The sequence below is a fragment of the Ahaetulla prasina genome, chromosome 1, assembly GCF_028640845.1.
Source record: "Ahaetulla prasina isolate Xishuangbanna chromosome 1, ASM2864084v1, whole genome shotgun sequence".
NCBI classification, from domain to species: Eukaryota; Metazoa; Chordata; class Lepidosauria; order Squamata; family Colubridae; genus Ahaetulla; species Ahaetulla prasina.
In genome coordinates this window covers 22,924,107-22,944,941 of record NC_080539.1, presented here as the reverse complement: position 1 = coordinate 22,944,941, position 20,835 = coordinate 22,924,107, and the positions used below count along the sequence as shown (strand labels likewise).

Sequence of the window (20,835 nt, the reverse complement as noted above, 5' to 3'; positions counted from 1 at the left end):
TGAGGGATTGTGTGACTGACTGAGAAACTGCCACAGAACACTGAAAATAAACATTACAAAATGGCAGCAAGAGCCTGGCAGCTGCCAGTACCGTTAAAGCAGCCACATGTTTCCCGAATGTCATTCACTCAGGAGTTATGGGTCCCAGATTTGGACACATTCTTTAAGTTAGCCTAATTGAGAAACCTTGGTTCAAAGATTGTCGCCATACAATGCATCCTTTCACCCAGTTAAAGGTCATGATAACAAGAGTTTTAGTAGTATATAGATTAAGGAATGAAACAGGTAACGTTTAAGCGGCTTACAGTCTTTGCTGAAGCAGGGTATAAACCGAATTAACAATGTCCAATGATTTGGGGCTTTTATTTGAAATGTACCAGGTAGTGATGGTGGTTGGAATGTAGTTTTTTATTTATTTATTTTTATTTATTTGTCACAACGGTATATATAGGCATAAGCATGAAATAACTATATGATATATAAGCATATATATAAGCATAAGTATGTAATAACTATACGAAATCGGATACAATCAAAGGGAACATTAGGACAGGAACGGTAGGCACGCTGGTGCTCTTATGCACGCCCCTTACAGACCTTTTAGGAATGGGGTGAGGTCAACTTAGACAAAAAGGGGTGGGGCTGGCTCCTGATATATAACGAAGACCAAAAAGCTATTTAACTTAGTCCCATTCCTTTATTTAATTTTCTTTTTCCCTTTGCAGTTTATGTTGGGTTTGCAACTGTAGGTGCAGCTACTTGGTGGTTCTTGTACGATGCTGAAGGACCTCAAGTTACCTTTCACCAACTGGTAAGTTAGAGATCAAAATTGGGGGGGGGGAAACAGTTTGCATCTTTATATCTTGCAGAGATGTGATGTATGTTACATCCAGGGCCAAAAACATGGCTTCAGAGTAAATGTGGATGTTATCAGGGTGAGGCTAGGAACAGATGTAGCTCCTTAAGGATGAGCCATACATCCTTACATACATATACATACTGTCTTTTATCTTATTGCTTCAAGAAGGTGAAGATATTATTGTTAAATTTATTTAGACAGCTGATATTACAGCATTATACTTTGAATTTTTTAAAAAAAATATTTTATTAAGTTCTTCCATAGGAATTCCTTTTCATTTCAAGGGATTCAGTCTTCTTTATACCTACTGATCGCCACTGGGTTGTGGAAACAGCAGGAGTTTCTGTAATGTAGGGAATTTTTATGGATATCATGGAGAAAAAAATTACTAGTTGCATAAAAAAGGAAAACGGCTAATTCTTACTTTTGCTAATGTCCAGAATATGCTTTAGATCGTTTAGCCAATGTGACAAATCTCTCACAGAGCAAGAAAACATCCCTGCAAGAAGACATGTAGCATCTAAAAAATAAACACTGACTTTTTTCCCCCTAAGCTTTTGTATTAACACAGAATAGGGGTTCTTGCGGGGGTGAAATGCTCCTGGTTCGGACCAGTTCACTCGATCCAGTAGCGATGGCGGTGGGTGGTTTGGAGAACCAATAGCAAAAATCCCTGTCCTCCCCCACACCCCATCTGAGCCGCGTGATCATCAGAGGGTTTTTTTTTTTACTTTTAAAAGCATTTTTTCTTCTGCCGAAAAAATGCTTTTAAAAGTTAAAAAAAAAGAGCCTCTGATGATCGCGTGGCTCAGCTGGGATCATCAGAACCCTTTAAAAGCATGTTTTATACAAGCTCTTCAGCCGTTAGAACAAGCTTTTAAAAGGTTCTGGCAATCAGGCAACTCAGCTGGAATCGTTAGAACCCTTTAAAAGCTTTTTTTCCTCTGCCGGTCCCAGCTGAGTTGCCTGATCATCACAGGCTTTTAAAAGCATTTTTTTACAACCTCTTCGGCTGAAGAGGTTGTAGAAAAAATGCTTTTAAAAGTAAAAAAAAAAAATGTTGGCCATGCCCACCCAGTCACATTACCCCCTCACCAAGCCACGCCCACAGAACCGGTAGTAACAAATTTTACATTTCAGCCCTGGGTTCTTGTAGAAAACTCCCAAGAGAATTGCATAATTTTTCTTTCTTCAGATTCAGAGAGGCTGTTAAACTTCGTTTTTCTGTTCCACGTTGTTTTCAGAGTTATCTGAGCTTTGTTAAATCTTTAGATTTACAACCTGACTTTCCTGTAGGAGCTGAGTGCAATATAGATGGCAGAACTCCTTACCTTTTGAAAAGATTGTAGTATTTTCCTATTGCTTGTAATATTTGCTGCATGCTGGGAGCTTACGGTTTTTTTTATTATTATTATGCTTTATGGACTTCAACTGGTTTGTCATAAAAACGATCGAGATTGCAATATAAAATAGCCCACGTTTTCATTAAAATGATAGTAAAATTCCTCCTGTAATGACTATCCCCAGTGACATTAGAAGTCTTTAGACTACTGCAAGCTTTGGATGGCCTTAATCGCTGAGCCGCATCTCGCAGCCCCTGAGCCTTAGGTTGTTGTTTCTGCCTACAGAGGAACTTCATGAGATGCACAGAAGACAACCCCATCTTTGAAGGCATTGACTGCGAAATCTTCGAATCCCGTTACCCAACCACCATGGCGCTCTCCGTGCTGGTGACAATTGAGATGTGCAACGCACTCAACAGGTACCGCTGGGTGTGTCTTGAAGAAGAAAAGCAACACACTGAGACTACTTTCGTTTTCAAAAAAAGGGATCGATAATATTGAGCGGAGGATTTATAGTGCCGTTCTCCCGAGAAATCTTGAAGCTGACACATGTTTTGTGGATGCATCTGCAGTAGGCAGATGTCTACAGCAGGGGTCTCCAACCTTGGCAACTTGAAACCTGGAGGACTTCAACTCCCAGAATTTCCCAGCCAGAATTCTGGGAGTTGAAGTCCGCCAGGCTTCAAGTTGCCAAGGTTGGAGACCCCTGGTCTATAGTGTTTCTCTGAAAATAAGACATGCCCTGATAATAAGCCCAATCAGGCTTTTGAGCACATGCACTAAAATAAGCCCTCCCCGAAAATATTTAAAAGCATGTACAGCCGGTCCCCGCCATTTCTTCTGGTTAGGGTTAGACGGCAAGAGGAGCCCCGTTGTGCTCCATGCGCCCCAAAATAATAAGACCTCCCCAAAAATAAGGCCAAGCACTTATTTCAGGGTTCAAAAAAATATAACACAAGGTCTTATTTTCGGGGAAACACGGTATTGTTAATCAAAGCAAGCTTGCCTAGATAATTTTCTCCCATGGCAAAAATTCTTGAAATCACTGCCTGTTCAAATCCCTGCAGAAAGTCATGTCAGCAGCATGTTTAGGGAGTGCAGTGGAGTTTGAAGGACAACAAACATTTATTTCATTTGTGCTTGTCTCTTGGTTTATCTCTTGGGTATCTTACTGCCAGGGATGGAGTGAGATGCTGTGGTGGGGTTTTCTGCCCAGTTAACTTGAACGTGCCTTGTAGGATCAATGGAATTTGTTGTCCCTTTTCAGGCTGTAACACAAGTTGGATGACTACTGACATGGTGACCTTTTCTTAATAAATATGCAGGATCGGGGTGCTTTGTGTGGTTGTAGGTGTTGAGCTATCAACTTTGGTTAGCATACATATTGTCCTTAACTTACGGCCACAATTTCTTTTCTTGAGCAACCTTAAGTGAGAGGTATCCGATTTGTTTTGCCATGGTTATTAAGTTAATCACTACAGTTGTCAAATGAATCATGTGGTCAGTAAGCAAATCCAGCTTGCTCCATTGTTTTTCCTTATAACAAGCTGGCTGGGAAGGTGAATATGACAGGACAGGGATAAGGATAGAATTAGAATTAGAATTAGAATTAATTAGAATTATATTAGAATTAGAATTAATTAGAATTAGAATTAGAACTCTTTATTTGGCCAAGTGTGATTATACACACAAGTAATTTGTCTCTGGTGCAGAGGCTCCCAGTGTACATGCAAAACAACAAAGTAATAATAATCATAATAATGATACCAGTAAGAGGAGGTGGTAGAGAAGATGAGAAGGATAATAATAATAATACAGCCTTACTACACGGGTAAATATACTTAAGCATATGAGTACTGTGAAAATTAGGTGTTCCAAAAATTGATGGGACAAGGGGAAAAATAGTCTGTGTGTCTAGTTGTTTTGACACGCCGTGCCCTATAGCAGCATCCCAAAGGGAAGGAGTTGAAACAGTTTATGTCCAGGATATGAAGGGTCTGTAGATATTTTCTCAGCCTTCCTTCTGACCCGGGCAATATACAAGTCTTCAATTCCTTTAATTGAAGAAATTAAAGGCTGGTGCAAAGGTTTTTGCTGCAGTCCTATAATTATCCATTAAAGTCTGTAATTGTCCTGTTTGGTTACACCAGACAGTTACTGAAGTACAGATGACAGGCTCAATCATTCTTCTGTAGAATTGTATCAACAGCTCCTAGGGCCATGTGCACTTTCTGGGTTGATGAGTTTTTAACGACGGTGCTAATGTTAGCTGCCCATTTCAAATCCCTGGAGATTATAGAACCCCAAAAACTTGAAGGACTCTACAAATGGTGATCACGTGACCTGAGTGGGACACTGCAGCCATTGTAAAAACATTTCAGTTGCCAAACACTTGAATTTTGATCACATGACCATGGGGATATTGTAGTAGACATAAGTGTGAGGACTGGTCATAAGCAGGGCTGCTATTCAGCAGGTTCTGACCGGTTGTGGAGGAAATTTTGAGTAGTTCGGAGGACCGGCAAATAGCCCCTCTGGCTGGCCCCAGAGTGGGGTGGGAATGGGGATTTTGCAGTATCCTTCCCCTGCCACGCCCATCAAGCCACGCCCACAGAACCGGTAGTAAAAAAAATTGAATTCCACCACTGGTCATAAGTCACTTTTTTCAGTAAACAAAGAGTTGTAAGTTGGAAGTTAAGGACTGGAATAGAACTGTCTCCCTTGACTGAAATGACATGGAGCAGCGGTCCCCAACTTTTTTGGATCCACAGATCGGCAGCAGTGTCAGGAGGAAGGGAGGAGATGGTTTCACACATGCCACCTAGGTCCCATGCTTGCATAGCCCAATAGGCTGCAAACTGGTACCGGTCTGCAGATCGGGGGGTGGGGGGGTGGGGACCCCTGATATAAAGGGGAAACCAGGGGAATGTAGAATGTAGATGCCTACTTAAGGCATTGGGGATGCATGAGTAGCTTCTGTCTCCTCTACAGTGTCTCTGAAAACCAGTCGCTGCTCAGGATGCCTCCCTGGCTGAACATCTGGCTCCTGGGAGCCATTGTCATGTCTATGGCTCTGCATTTCCTGATTCTGTACGTGAAGCCATTGCCTGTAAGTACCAATTTGCACCCAAACTGGATTTAGAAAGATCTCAATCAGCCACATCCCGTCTCCACTGCTCACTTTGGATTCCTGGTGGCAAATGGTGGGAAACATTGGTTTCAGGATCCCAGAATCCCAGGATTTCAGATCACAATTGGGGGAGATTCAGATACTAAACATTTCCAAAAATCAGCTGCAGGGTTTCCTCCCTTTTTGAAGCCACAAACACACAGAAACGAGAATCTGAAGCAGTCTTTTTCAACCTTGGCAAATTTTAGACTGTAGACTTCAACTCCCAGAATTCCCCAGTCAGAATAGCTGCCTTGGGGAATTCTGGGAGTAAAGTCCATCAGTCTTAAAGTTGGTAAGATTGAGAAACATTGGTCTGAAACAACAAAAGAATGTAAAAATGCAAATGAACAGTAGCTGTACCTGTTTTTTGGGGGGGGAGGGGGCACACCTCTTCCCCAAAAAGTTACATATGGTTCCTGTAATGTATCTTTAAATGGTTTTGGCGGGAAACAAGCACGTTGCTGATTGGTTGAAGCCGCCGGTTGAACTGTATATAAGGAGAGGTTTTTCCCCAGCCTGGTTGCTGGGTTCACCCTATATTAAAGAGCTGTTGTCACTACCCTGGTCTCCAGCCTCGTTACTTCCCGAACTTAACACTGGCGACGAGGATGGGATATCGAGGTTAAGGAGCACCAGAATCGAGCTGAAGCACGGAAGAACCGAACCCAGCAAACTCAGGGCAGAACCGCGGAGATGGCCAGCTACACTCCGCCCGCGCCGTTTGACCCAGCCAGGGAGAAATGGGGAACGTACATGACCCGTTTCGAAAGCTTCCTAGAAGCAAACGAACTGCAAGGAGTTCCAGACAACCGCAAAAGGGCATATTTCCTGAGCCACTACGGTCCGGAGGTCATCGACATTGCGGAAGCCCTGGCAGAGCCAACGCCGGTACAATCGGTATCGTGGCAAACTCTGCAAAATCTATTGAAGAACCATTTCGCGCCAACACCGTCCAAATATGCACGCGCTTTTGAATTTGGGGAGCGCAGACAGCAAGAGGGCGAATCCATCAGCGATTACATGGCCGCCCTGTGAAAAGCCTCCAAGGACTGCGGGTACCGAGACTTGGATGAGGAGCTGTTAGAGCAACTCATCCGTGGGGTCAGAGACATTCGCTTATGGAGGCGGCTGCTATCAAAAGCAATCTAACGCTGGCAAACGCTCTGGACGAAGCCAGAGCTCATGAGATGTCCACCCAAGCGGCGGAAACCCTGCAAAGCCACTCACGCCAACGGCGAGCGAAGAAATCAACCCCGTCCACAATGAAGAAATCCAGACCGAGTCAGCCGGCGAGGATGAGGAAGGAGTTTGCCTCACCGAGAGAAGGGGCAAAGAAGACCGGGATGAATGCGGAAGTTGCGGAGGGCAACACCAGCGTCAACGATGCAAGTTCAAGGACGCTACATGTCGGCGGTGCGAGAAGAAGGGGCATCTGGCTCAAGTCTGTCGAGCACCCCAACCTTCCCGCCGAAAATTCAAACCGACCAATCAGGCCGCAGGATCGGCAAGGCGACCCGCGATTGGTCAAAACAAAAGGCGCGAACTCAAATCGAGCGACCGTGATCATAGGCCGTGCAGCAACCAGCGTCGAGAAGAAAATCTTCACTAAACCAAAAATCGAAGGAGTGCCGTGCGACTAGAAGTGGACACGGGTCAGCGATCACAATCATGTCCTGGGACACTTTTGCGAAAGCTTTGCCGAGAATCGCCAAACGCAAACTGCAAACACAGCGGCTACGAGTTCACGACTACCAAGGGAATCGCATCCCTGTTCGAGGGACCACCTCCGTCCGCGTCGAGTACGGACCACACAAGAAGACCCTGCCAATCACGATAGTCGAAGGGACCCTGCCAAGTCTGTTGGGACTAGACTGGTTCCGTGCATTGGGCATGGGAATGACTGGCATCTACAGAAGTGACTTTGACCTAAAAGACACACTCATGAACGAGTTCGAAGATGTCTTCAAGGACTGCCTGGGCAAGTACAAGGGGACCCCTATTTCCTTCAATTTAGACCCCCAGGTAGCCCCATACGGTTAAAAGCAAGGAGAGTCCCTTTTGCCCTTAAACCCAAGATTGATAAGGAGATAGACAAGCTCATCAGTCAGGGGATACTAGTGCCAGTCGATCATGCAAAGTGGGAGACGCCAATCGTCACCCCAGTGAAATCAGATGGGTCAGTTAGAATCTGCGCTGACTACAAGGCAACGTTAAACAAAGCCTTGCAAAAGCGCCTCCCGTGGTGCAACACTTGCTGCACTCGCTGGGGCAAGGGCAGGTTTTGCCAAATTAGATTTGGCCCAAGCCTATCAACAACTGCCCGTGAGACGCCAACACAGCGAAGCCCAGACAATTGTGACTCACAGAGGTGCTTTCAAGTGTACCCGGTTACAGTTTGGGGTGAGTGTGGCACCTGGTCTATTCAAAATTTAATGGGCGACTTCTGCAAGGGCTCCGGGGTAGTCCCTATTTCGATGATGTATTAGTATCAGCCGAAAATTTAGAAGAATTGGGGAGCGTTTGAGAAAGTTCTGGGCATTTTCCGGTCAGCGGTCTAAAGGTTAAAGTGAACAAATGCCAGATAGGGGTAGAATCCGTAGAGTTCTTGGGCTACAGAATAGACAAGGAGAATTCACCCACTGAAAGCAAGGTCAAGGCAATCCGAAGGCTCCAGCGCCAAAAACCAAAACAGAGCTACAGGCATTCCTGGGTCTAGTGAATTTTTACGCGGTCTTTTTAAAAAATAAGGCAACCGTTGCCGAGCCGCTACATAAGTTACTGGGAAAGAATACTGCTTGGTCTTGGGGAAAGTCGGAAGCTAGGGCTTTGAGCAGTAAAAACCTACTCTCGGCGATAGCTTACTGGTCCAGTATCATAGCTCATTGCCATTGGTATTAGTCTGCGATGCTTCCCCTTACGGGTGGGGCTGTGCTCAGCCACAGGTTTCCAAATGGCACAGAAGCCCCAATAGCCTTCTACTCCAGAGCGATGTCCTCGACAGAGAGGAACTATAGCCAGTTGGATAAGGAAGTGCTAGCTATTGTGTCAGGGTAAAAAGTTTCACGAATCGTTTTGGTAGAGACTTTGAAATTGTGACAGACCATAGACCACTGTTAGGAATACTGGCTGGCGACCAACGCCTGTGGCACTTTCGCCACGATTGACCCGATGGACTATCTTCTTAGCCGCCTATTCCTACAAACTGCAGCATCGGCCGGAAAAGAGTTGGGGCATGCGGACGCTTTAAGCAGATGCCCACTACCAGGGGCGATCGAAGACCCCACTCTGGGGACGCCCATACTGTTAATTGACTCTCTGGACTCTGGCCCAGTCACATCTAAGGAGGTGGCTCGGGCGTCATACCGGGACATTACTTTGAGAACTGTACTTGGTTGGGTACAAGAGGGTGGCCCGCTGCGGGCGGCGTTTAAAGAATTTGTAAAAAGCGTGGGAACTTTCGGCTCAAGGGGTGCCTGCTATGGGGGATAGAGTGGTGATCCCAGAAAATTGAGGAAAAGGGTGTTGGACCTCCTCCACGAGGGTCACCCAGGGATCGTTAGGATGAAGGGTCTAGCGAGAAGCTATGTGTGGTGGCCCTTAATGGACTCAGAAATTGCTGAAAGGGTAGGGAAATGCCAGGCCTGCCAGGAGTCCAGACCGCTACCCCAACGGCCCCGGTTCGGGAATGGGAGAAACCCCAGGGGCCCTGGTCTAGAATACACATTGATTTTGCCGGCCCCTTCCACGGCCAAACCTTCCTGGTAGTAGTAGATGCCTACTCCAAATGGCTGGAAATCACTCTCATGAGATCCATGAGAGCCGAGGCCGTGACCTCAGTCCTACGGCACTTATTTGTAACCCATGGGTTGCCCGACACACTAGTTTCCGATAACGGCCCGCAATTCACGGCAGCCGAATTTGAGGAGTACTTGGCAGAAGAGGGCATCCGACATGCCCTCTCGGTGCCTTTCCACCCTGCGACGAATGGCCTTGCAGGCGTTCCGTCCGGGCGCAAAGAGGCATTGTCCAGACTTAAGCCAGGCGACTGGCAAACAAAAATCGATGTTTTCCTGGCCGTCAACACAGAACCCCTGTGTCACAACCGGCAGAAGCCCAGCGAATTATTAATGGGCCGAAGCTCAGGTGCCCCTAGACCGCTAAATCCAAACTATACACCGGAGGGTTACAAGGGGAAATAGGAAAAACAAGAGAAATGGACATAGGCGACCAGTGTGGGCACACAACTATGGTGAAGGCCCAACCTGGATAGCAGGACAAATCCTAAACAGAACAGGTCCAAATCATACTTGGTAGAGTTAAAGGGCGGCCGAGTATGGAGGCGCCACATAGACCAAATACGAAACGCATAGCCGAACAATCTGAATTAATCGAAACAGGCCCTGACTACACAATGTTTGATTCCACAGCTGACTCAAACCCGAAAATCGCAGGACTTATCTGACATTCCGGAGGTCCAGCGACGCCCACAGGTTCCATTAGAAAACAGCAGGGACGACTCAGCTATTAATCCAGGGCCGGATGGCCTAGAGGAGGAGCTGAGAGGAGCAAACAGCCCCTCCGGTCAGCTCGACCCACTCCCAGGGAATGTACTGCGCAGGTCCGAAAGAGTCAGGAGACGCCCAGTCTATTGCGTGATTACGTTGAGAAATAATATGTAAATATGGGTAAAGTGTTTTCTGGGAGGGAAGGAGTGTAATGTATCTTTAAATGGTTTTGGCGGGAAACAAGCACGTTGCTGATTGGTTGAAGCCGCCGGTTGAACTGTATATAAGGAGAGGTTTTTCCCCAGCCTGGTTGCTGGGTTCACCCTATATTAAAGAGCTGTTGTCACTACCCTGGTCTCCAGCCTCGTTACTTCCCGAACTTAACAGTTCCTGACTCCAAAATGATCCCCATCCTGAAATTTTGTGGTACTTCAGCAAGTCTGAGTGCCCTTCAGGTTTTTCTCTTTGGAACACTATAGAAGCAACAACATTTCCAGACTGAGTTTTGAAGATAGCAATAGCAATAGCACTTAGGCTTATATACTGCTTCACAGTACCTTTACAGGGTACCTTCACAGTACCTTTACAAGGTACCTTACCTCTCTAAGTGGTTTACAGAGTCAGCATATCGCCCCCAACAATCTGCGTCCTCATTTTACCAACCTTGGAAGAGTAGAAGGCTGAATCTACCTTGAACCAGTGAGCATCGAACTACTGGCAGACAGCAGAATTATCCTGCAATACTGCATTCTAACCACTGTGCCACCACAACTCGACATAATGCAAAGGACGTAATCCACATCATTTTCTTATCTTGCAGCTGATCTTTCAGGTGATCCCACTTAGCTGGCCTCAATGGGAGACAGTGCTGCAAATCTCTTTGCCAGTTATCCTGCTGGATGAAGGCTTGAAGTATCTCTCCCGTAATCATTTAGATGGTGAGTACCCTTGCAGCGGGATTGCTCGTAAGCTTTGTGGCTAGTTAATTGTGTTGATGCAAGGCACAGCTTGAATTGCAAAAGTAAGAAGACCAAAGCTGGCTGGGGAATTCTGGGAGTTGAAGTCCGCCAGGCTTAAAGTTGCCAAGGTTGGAGACCCCTGACTTAAATGGCAAGACTCTTCTTAGAGAGAGAACTTAGAGATTGGGAAAAATTTATGCAGAACACTCACATACATTTTCTGTACAGGTAATCCTTGATTTACAACCACAATTGAGCCCAACATTTCTGTTGCTAAGTGAGGCAATTGTTCGGTGAGTTTTTGCCCCATGTTACAGCCTTTCTTGCTGCAGCTGTTATGTGAATCACTGCAGTTGGTAAATTAGTAACATGGTCATTAAGTGAACCCGGTTTCCCCATTTCCTTTGCTTCTCAGAAGGTTGCAAGAGAGGATCACATGGCCCCGTGGACACTGCAAGCATCATAAATACGAACCAGTTGCCAAGCGTCTGAATTTTGATCACGTGACCATGGGGATGTTGCAAGGGTCATAAAACCAGACATAACTCACTTTTTTCAGTGCCATTGTAATTTTGAATGTCACTAAATGAACTGTTTTAAGTTGAGGACTATCTGCATGAGGTGTGTTTGTGTGTGGTACATGTGGAAGAATTATGTAAATCTCTCAGATTGACAGAAGATCCCCAGACTGAGAACAATTCAGCCATCAAAAATCTCAGTCTTTGCATTTTAGTAATGTGTTACAGGTAGTCCTCAACTTACGACCACAACGGGCCTCTGGTGGGTCAACAGACTAATGCAGTCTGTTATTAACACAGCTGCTTGCAATTACTGCAAGTTCAAGTCCCACCAGGCCCAAGGTTGACTGAGCCTTCCATCCTTTATAAGGTTGGTAAAATGAGGACCCAGATTGTTGGGGGCAATAAAAGTTGACTTTGTATATAATATACAAATGGATGAGACTATTGCTTAACACAATGTAAGCCGCCCTGAGTCTTCGGAGAAGGATATAAATTCAAATTTTTTAAAAAAAAACAGAGCTCAAAATTTATGTTAAGTGAGAAATTTGTTAAATGAGTTTTTACCGCATTTGATAACTTTTCTTGCCACCGTTATTAAGTGGATCATTGCAATTGTTAAATTGTTTCTCCATTGACTTTGCTTGTCAGAAGGTCGCAAAACGGGATCACACGACTTCGGGACACTGAATATGAGTCAGTTGTCAAGTATCTGAATGTAAATCACATGACCATGGGGATGCTGCTGCGGTGATAAGTGTGAGCAATGGTCATAAGTGTGAAAAATGGTCATAAGTCATTATTTTCAATGCCATTGTAACTTTGAACAGTCACTAAACAAAGTGTTGTAAGTCAAGGACTACCTGTACTTTTCCCCCATTTGTAGAATCAAATTAAGAAAGAATTTAGAGCACTTTCCAACAGCAGAGGATTCTGCAGAGAAGTTTCTGGCCCTTTAATGTTTTCCATCCTTATCAAGTTAATTATCTTGAGGTAGTGACTGTTTCATCTATCGATTAAGCCATGATTTGCTCAACCATAATTGACCGAGCAAACAAAAGTAGCTAGGGTTCACAGCATACATTAATCCAAAATGAAACATTATGGCATAATGCAATGTTTGAATCTATTTAAGATGATAAAAATGTTTCTACAAAGAAAACCTTTTCTTTTTTTATTACCATATTTTTTGGAGTATAAGATGCACCTTTTTCCCCCCAAAAAAGAGGGTGAAAATCTGGGTGCGTCTTATACTCCGAATGTAGCCCCGCCCAACTTCTCAAGGTTTTAGAGGCTGAATAAAGCATCAGAAACGAAGCTTCAGAAAAGAAGCCCCCAAACAGAGCTTCAGAGGCTTTTTTTCTGAAGCTGTTTCGGAGGCTCTCAGAGGCAGAAAAAAGTTCTTTCTGAAATGGAGTTTCAGAAGTATTAGAGGCATTTTGAAAAAAAAGCAAAAAAGAGCATGGCACAGAGCTCACAACCAAGGAACCTGTTGCTAAAATTCACCTCTGGAAACAGCTGATTGGGGGTATTCCGGGAGGCCAATCCACCTGCCAATCAGCTTTTTTCTTATTTTCCTCCCCAAAAACTAAGGCGTGTCTTAGTGCATCTTATACTCCGAAAAATACGGTAAATTATGTCCAGTTAAGGAAAGGTCAGCGGAAATGTGATTTTTTTTTTAAAAAAAAATGTTTTCCTGTGTCCCTATCCCCAGGCAAAGAGACCAAGAAATGACCTGCACAAAAGAAACTCAGTTTCTCCGCAAAATGAATCGTAAACTCTTACCTGGGACTGAAGAAATTGCATGCTTGAACATTTCCAAAAGACATCAAGGAATGTGCATGTTTTTGAAGTCTCGGACTTAATGCGGGTGAATTGTCAAAAGAAATGAAAAACTGATATTTTTGTTTGGTTTTTATTTTTACTTTTGTTATGTAGCTGGGTTTTTTTTTCCTGTATATAGTTGTGCAAATACTGGACAGTTAAATTATGGCTGGGGAGGGAAGGTAAAGTTTGCTCTTTAATGGAGGCAAACCTTTTGAGATCTGCTTCTGAAGATTTGATTCCTTTTTTTTTAAATTCTCTTTTTTTCAGCACCCTAAGAACTGCATTTTTCTCTTGAAACAAGGAATTATTTGTGAGTTTTATTCTATGGTTCTTGTGAGAAGTAGCCCCTGGTGGGATGAATCTATCCTTCACCAACAAGACCCTCTTTGACACAGTCCTGTCAGGTTTTATAAGAGACAGAAAATACCATATGACTTGAGGTAGCCAATCAGATTTTTTTGAGAAGTATGTTTGACCACTTGATTGGCTACTGTATATTCATCATATCTTACTGGAGACTGGCTGCTGAAACCATGCTTGGCTTTGTGTAGATGCCTAAATTCTAGAATTAGAAGATGGCTGCAACGCTTGTGCTTGCAGGCTTATGAGAAAGAGGGTAGAAAAGTTCAATGTACCCTTAACCATCGACTTCTGCCTTGTTTTGTTCTTGTGGGAAACTTTCTCCCACCATTTTTTCATAAGTTTTCTTGTATGGAGGAGGACCTCCAGCTTCTTCTATACCAGAAAGCTGAATTCAGTGTGGAATTAGTGTGGAAAACTGGTATTTTGAAACAAAGATTTTAGCTTGGCCATTTCTCTCCTATATCAATTCTTTATTCATAGAACCCCCCTTTGTATATAAGGTATTGTGTGGAGACATATCTATCCATGTTTGTGTGACTGTAGACCATAAATATATAGAAATATGTCTCATTAGAAGTCAATGCATTGATCCATTTAGCGCAGGTGTGTCCAATCCGCAGCCCATAGGCCTCACGCAACCCTGGACAGGTAGTAATATAGCCCGATAAGATCATAAACCTTTAACATTATTATGTGATTTTTTTAGCAATATTTTGTATACAGTAACTATACTACATGTTTTGTATGCAGCCCAAGACAATTCCTCTTCATTCAGTCACGGCTCAGGCAAGCCAAAAGGTTGGATGCCCATAATTTAGCCTATCTGCCTGGTAGCACAATTTTGTGAGCTATTGTTTTTCTCACTTGCTGCCTGAAATCTTTGTAACTGGAGATATTGGAGGCTGAATCTGTGCACTCCTACAAAAAAAACTGAAATATTTTGCCACTGAACTGAGAAGCTACCTTTGGGTAAACAAATTGATACATTTTGGCTAGTATTAGTTTCTGTGTGAACTGTCCAGAGTGGCCTTCAAAGATATAATTGGGGGTGCCATAAGATCAGAATAATCATAATAGTTACTTTCTAACAAAGGGACAACCTTCCTTCTGTATAGTTTATTCTTAATATCCCTTTTTTCAAGAGGCAACTGGACTTTCTGGTTTTTCTTTGAAGATGTTTTGCTTCTCATCCAAGAAACTTCTTCAGCTCTGGATGAGAAGCAAAATGTCTTTAAAAAAAAAACAGTTGCCTCTTCAAAAAAACACCTTTGGGACAACCATGACCTGGATGACTGGAGAATCCCCATAGACATTTATTCTTAATAGATCTCTCAAGAAAAAACCAAGAGTCTTGTACTGAAAAGGGTCCAGATAAAATTCATGAATGATACGGTAAAAGACCACAGCAATTCTGTTTCTCCATATCCTAAGAGACATGGGACGTTTATACAATTTAGTTCATGGTCCTTGAAGATTTAAAGGGTGCAAAATAATGTCTTTATTTGGGGCAAGAGTTTGCATTCTCATTACTTATCAAACCTGGCTGTTTTTCAGGCCAGGTGCCTAGAACTGTGATCTGTGTAATCCATAACTCTTACGGATGTAACAGAAGAGATTTGATGGCATGGGTGCCAGATTTTAATTTCTAACCATGGATTTCCATGGAAAGCTTCCACACTTTAAGATGGTTATTCTCACAACAGCATCAAATGTAGCTACGTGGAGAATCATAAATGATGAATTTCCAGCCTTTGGAAAGAAGATGATATTTCAGAAAGGTCCTCTTGAAGGCTGTTTTTGCAATATGGCCAAGGGCTTTTTCCCCAGGAAAAAGAAAAGTAGTCCCATAGTAATATTAACATGAAGTGTGGGTGTCCTACCTGACAGCGTTGTTGTTTTTTAAGAACAGTACCTAAGAGCAGATGATGATTATAGAGGAGAAGGAAAATTATTAGATTTCTCTCTCACCTTTTCTCCAGCATTACAAAACAGCTTACATGAGCTTCTCAATTTTACTCGTGTCAACAACAGTCCTTTGAGGGGCTGGGCTGAGCAGAGAGATAATGATTGTCCCAAAGTCAAGTTGAGAGGACTTTCTATACTAATGGCCCAGCACTCCCAAAGGTGCTTTTTCAAGAGGCAACTGGACTTCCTTTGTTTTTCCTTGAAGATGTTTCGCTTCTCATCCAAGAAGCTTCTTCAGTTCAGTTCCGGCTTTTTGGATGAGAAGCCAAATGTCCTCAAGGAAAAACAAAGGAAGTCCAGCTGCCTCTTGAAAAAGCACCTTTGGGACAATTATGACCTGGGTGACTGAGAATCTCCATAAATATTTTATCCAGTGTATGTTGAGTTCACCTCTTTTTTTGCACACAAGAATTGCTTTTTTGGAATGAGCATAATTCTAAAGGCAGGTAATTTTAGAGGATTCTAACGGCTTTTTCCTACTGCTGTTGAAATGCTTCCCACCCATATCCGAGTCAGCAGAAAACAGACAGAATACTGACTGACTTGTCTTGCCTCTTTTTTTCCATCACTGGCAATCATCTGCTTTCCTGGAAAATGAGAGTTGATTAAGCTTGACGGGCTTTATATCCCCAAGTAAGGAAGAAAATGCAACTTTAGCACCACTTTAGCCACTTAAGGATGGCTTAAGAATGTGTCATGGGGGCTGGGAATAAAACGCTGGCAACATCAAGGGGACAGGACATATTTGTGTAAGAGGAGAAAAGCCTCAAACTTCTTTCCTTATTTGTTTTTCTGCTTCCAAGTTCTTACAGCTATTGGCTATGATATGTTTTGGCATATTGAAATAGATGCTTCCTGAGGCTTCTTAATATATTGAGCTTTAAAAGTATGTTTGCACTGTGCATTTAAGCCGACTTCAATCTATTCTCACTTTTGAGCTAAAAACACCTGGAAAATATGACAGAGCAGCAGAGGGAGAAATTATCTGCATGCGGCAGAGCTTCTGTTCCCTGCATTATTTGTCTTTGTGTGATTGGTTTGCTTGCTTGTTTATTTCTCTGAAGGAGTGACGTTGAGTTTACATGAGTTTCGTTCCACTTTAAATGTGCTGTCTGTGTTACTGAATGGGGAGGGGGCAGTTAACCGTGAAGCCATCAAGGCATCATATGAATCTAGACATTTGCCGCACCAACTCAGGGATCTTTCTCTGGCACTTCCATGTTTCATATGTGGGCAAAAGTTTGGCTTGAAGTATTTGGCGTTCTATCATAAAGGTCTTTCATAATTAATTTTACATCATTCCTTTTGAATGGGAAAAGAAGAGGGTGTATACATGGTGTATGAAGTTTCTATCTCCTGGCACTGCTTTCCCCCCACTTCTTAATGGTCTCTTGAACCACGGAGACACATTTCAAAATTTTCTTAAAAGAGTCTTCAATTGCTTATCCAATCAATCTTCTTACTAACAGCAGTAATGGTCCAGGAAGTTATTTTAACCAAGACAGGTGTGTCTATTGGGGTGCAGAGTGATTAAAAAGAAAAATTAAGTTGGTAGTTATGATTGCCTACCTCTGTTTTATATGTGTCTACAGATATAGGGGGGATTGAACATGAATGTGTAACCGCCATCTTACTTTTTTTTTGGACTGTCTGCTCTCTTTCAGAGGCCCCTGGAGCAAAACGCAGAAGAACTGTGAATTATGCATAAGCGTGAGGGCATTTAGTAATAAAATATTTTGGTAGATGAAGTTTCCCAATCCCTCTACCTCTTTGTTAATAAGAATTGTATTTCATGAGATTTACATCAGTCATGCAGCAGGAAATTAAAATCACAGGCATGTTTTGTTCAAGACACAGAAGCTCTGCTTCAAAAGGTGATGCCACCTGTTGAATAAGTTTGTATTTCTGTTCCTGATATCTTTCTTTTGGTAACCTTGTTTATCTTCCAGCTGTTTTAAACAATCTTGTCGGGAGCAGGGATGACTTCTGTTCCCAAAGGGCCCATTTCTATTCAAAATCAAAACTGGAGAATCTTTCCTGCAATTCTCTTTGTATCTAAAGTTCTCAGATTCTTCTCTAAAAACAAGAAAACCTACAGTCCCTGATGAAATCCCAAAATATGATACTTAAACCTGTATCCAATATGGACAAAAAGTGATATATTTGTTTATGTTACCATACGCCTATATTCCGGAAAATAATGTCTCTTTGTACATAGGCTGAATAGGGATGGATAAACTTGTCACTTCTGATTTCATTTGGTTTCTTTTTCTTGCTGTAGTATCATGTTTATTTCATCCCATTTCATCCCGAGAAATATTTTTAATTAAAATCCCATAAGAACATTTTTGTACACTTTCTCCCAATATGCATGTTTTTGCACATATTTTCTTAAATTGCTGGACTGCATCAAAACTTTGGGGAATGTGCAAATATTGACATTTTTGACATTATGGTTTTGTGTCCGGGTGGGGAAAGTATATACGTATTATGTTGTAAATTGAACAGATTTTTCTTCCATTCTTCTTGAATGCCACTGTCCATGTGATCTTTGCAAGATTAAATGACCCCCGTTTTCACAATTCAAGTTTTTTTTTTCAAAAAAACCAAAAACATTTTAGCTAAGTTTTGACAAAATCCTGAAATTGCTATCCATTGAAAAGAAAGACAGCCCACATTTTCAGCTAATTCGCGGATATTATTTAAGATGATAATCCTTTAGAAACCACATACCACCTTTCTTCCTTATCACCAGCATTGTATAAAATAAAATATTTCCAAGGTAGGGAACTTTGCTAAGTCTTTGGGAATGTATAGATTTGAATATACTACTGAGCTGGTTGAGCTGTACAGAAAAAAAAATCTTGCATGAAATGTTGTTAATGTATTTAATATATACTTGTAATCAAGAAGTTTTAATATGAAGCTTTGGAGAAGAGATCACCTTTATAAGATACATGTGATTACAAGAAAGTTTTAAAAAACAGAAAGAAAACATATTCTTCACTTTCTAAATGTGTCGTGTTTCTTTTGTTCTGTTGACGGAAACTTTGACTTTTCAGTAATTGTTTCAGAGTAATTAATTTAGTTTAATAAAACATTTTCTATCCTACTTTTCAGTCCCTCCCCCCATTCGCACACATCCATGATGTTCACTTTCAGAAATTCAGCTCCTCTCTAATAAAAGGTTTACTAAACTAGGGGTCTCCAACTTTGGCAACTTTAAAACTTGTGAACTTCAACTCCCAGAATTCCTTAGCCAGGTAAGCTTAGCTGGCTGAGGAATTCTGGGAGTTGAAATCCACAAGTCTTAAAGTTGCCAAGGTTGGAGACCCCTGTACTAAACTATCAACAGTGTAAAAAAACTGCTAGAAGGATATTTCCCCCTCTTTATAGTAAAAGCTTTATCCAATGAATAAATGATACAGAAATTCACAATTCCAGTCCATTTTGTGGTGCCATATTCCCACCTCAAGTACTGTGTGTCCAGAAGAATTCAGAAAAGAAGTTCAAAAAAAGTGAGAGTTATCGGGGATTCAGTAACTAAGTTTTAAAAAGAGACATTAAAGGAGCTGGATATGTTTAGCCCTGGAAAGAGATGGGTGTTTATCAGTGGTGGGTTTCTACCGGTTCGCACCAGTTCGGGAAAGCCAGTAGCGGTAATTGGACCTGGGTCACCAAACTGGTAGCGACCGCTGGCTGGCCAAATCCCCCAACAGGTATCCTGGTTGCTGCTTGCTTGCCCCACCTGCCCGCATGACTGCCGGGAAATGGCTGGCAAAGACGCAGCGGCTGGGAGGCTTCTTGCAATCAAATCGAAAAAGAAAAAGCCTCCCAGGCTGCCAAAAACTACCGAAGGTCACCAAAAAAGCTGCTGCCATCGCATCCCATTACCTGCTGCGTCACATTCAAACTGGCGCATCCCATTGCCTGCTGCATCAGTCCAAGCGCAACGCAGCAGGCAATGGGATGCATGCGTGCGGCCAGCGCGAAGAACAAGGCGGCAATGGCAGCGGGTTTTTTGGCGACCTCCGGTAATTTTCAGCAGCCTGGGAGGCTTTTTATTTTTTGATGCGACTGCAAAAAGCCTCCCAGCCGCCGCCTCTTTGCCAGCCGCTTCCCGGCAGCGGCGGCTGGCTGGAGGCCGCTGAAATCAACTGGAGGTCAGCTTGCCTTCCAGACTCTGGACCAGCCACTGTAGGAGGAAGGTAAGCAGCCTGAAGAAAGAGGTGGTGGTAGGGGAGGAAGCGGGACTAGCCCTGCGGGGAAATGGGGCGACGCATGTGACTGGCGAAGGGAGCGTGCAGGAGAAGGCCTGTCGTGTCCCCCTCCCCCTCCGACGACGGGTCTAGGAAGTCCATATCAAGCGTGGCCATGAAGCCTCTGCAGCTTTGCCAAATTCCTTTCAGATTTCTCAGGGCAGGCAGGAATCCAAGTTGTGACTTCAGCAAACTAAATGAGACTTTGCTTGACTGAAAGTTGCTTGACTCAAGCTGGTCCTTTATATAAGCTGTGGGGTGTGGCTCCATGACTCAGTACGTATCCAGGCCTGCCCCTCCCTTCCTTCTGCTGACGTCGCCTCTCAGATCTCCGGAAGCGGATCTCCCACTGTAAATTCTCTTCCGCTGGACTGCTGCCGGTAATTCCAGCACGTGGCTGGCTCCCTACTCACACGCTGTAGGAGTGAGGTTTGTTTGTTCATTCCTGACATCCTGTCCGGGCATGGGGCCAGGGCCGGGGGCTGGAGGCATGACAGGCCCTTCATCTTCATTATCAGACTCGGAGTCTGATAGAAGACCCGGGACGAGACGGGAGGGGCCCAGCTGAGGAGAGGAGGGAGGACGAGGCACAACAAGACCTTTGATAGATTAGGCTAGGCCTGGGCAGAAAATAAGTAGATAGGTAGAAATTCAAAAAGTTTTCCTACCTTTTTTCTGTGGGTGCAGCTAGGTGGGGTGGTCATGCGACTGAGTGGCCGTGGCTGTGAGTGACATCAAGTTGGCCATGCCCACTCAGTCACATGACTACCAAGCCACGCCCACAGAACTGGTAGTAAAAAATTTGAAACTCAGCACTGGTTTTTTTATGGAGGATATAATAGCAATCTTCAAAGAGCCAAAAGGTGACCATAGAGAGAGAGAGTTCAGCCCTGTCCTGTGTCTTCAGAAAGGAAGGTAAACCATGCTAAACAAAAGCAGATTTCATTTGAATTTTAAGGGGGGAAAACCCAACTTCATAAGAGCAGCTTCACAGTGAATCCAGTTGCCAGAGAGCTAGTAGCTTGCCTTAATTGAGTTTGTTCAACCCACTAAATGGGATGCTTT

At 43.4% G+C, this 20,835-nt stretch overlaps 1 protein-coding gene across 2 annotated transcripts in view; it reads left to right on the top strand.

Annotated features, from left to right (window-relative positions):
• LOC131188825 (sarcoplasmic/endoplasmic reticulum calcium ATPase 3) overlaps positions 1 to 18,093 on the top strand; it is a 184,439-nt gene extending 166,346 nt beyond the window's left edge. The window contains exons 17-22 of one of the 2 annotated variants that reach the window (XR_009152846.1): positions 726 to 811; positions 2,488 to 2,621; positions 5,194 to 5,311; positions 10,700 to 10,817; positions 13,071 to 13,226; positions 13,451 to 18,093. Coding sequence is in view for 1 of the 2 variants with exons in the window: in XM_058164415.1 (XP_058020398.1) it covers positions 726 to 811; positions 2,488 to 2,621; positions 5,194 to 5,311; positions 10,700 to 10,817; positions 13,071 to 13,090 (476 nt within the window). In the remaining variant the exon portion in view is untranslated. Of the gene's footprint in view, positions 1 to 725; positions 812 to 2,487; positions 2,622 to 5,193; positions 5,312 to 10,699; positions 10,818 to 13,070 lie in introns of both variants that reach the window. The other variant, XM_058164415.1, reaches the window with a different exon arrangement.
• The last annotated feature ends 2,742 nt before the right edge of the window (positions 18,094 to 20,835 follow it).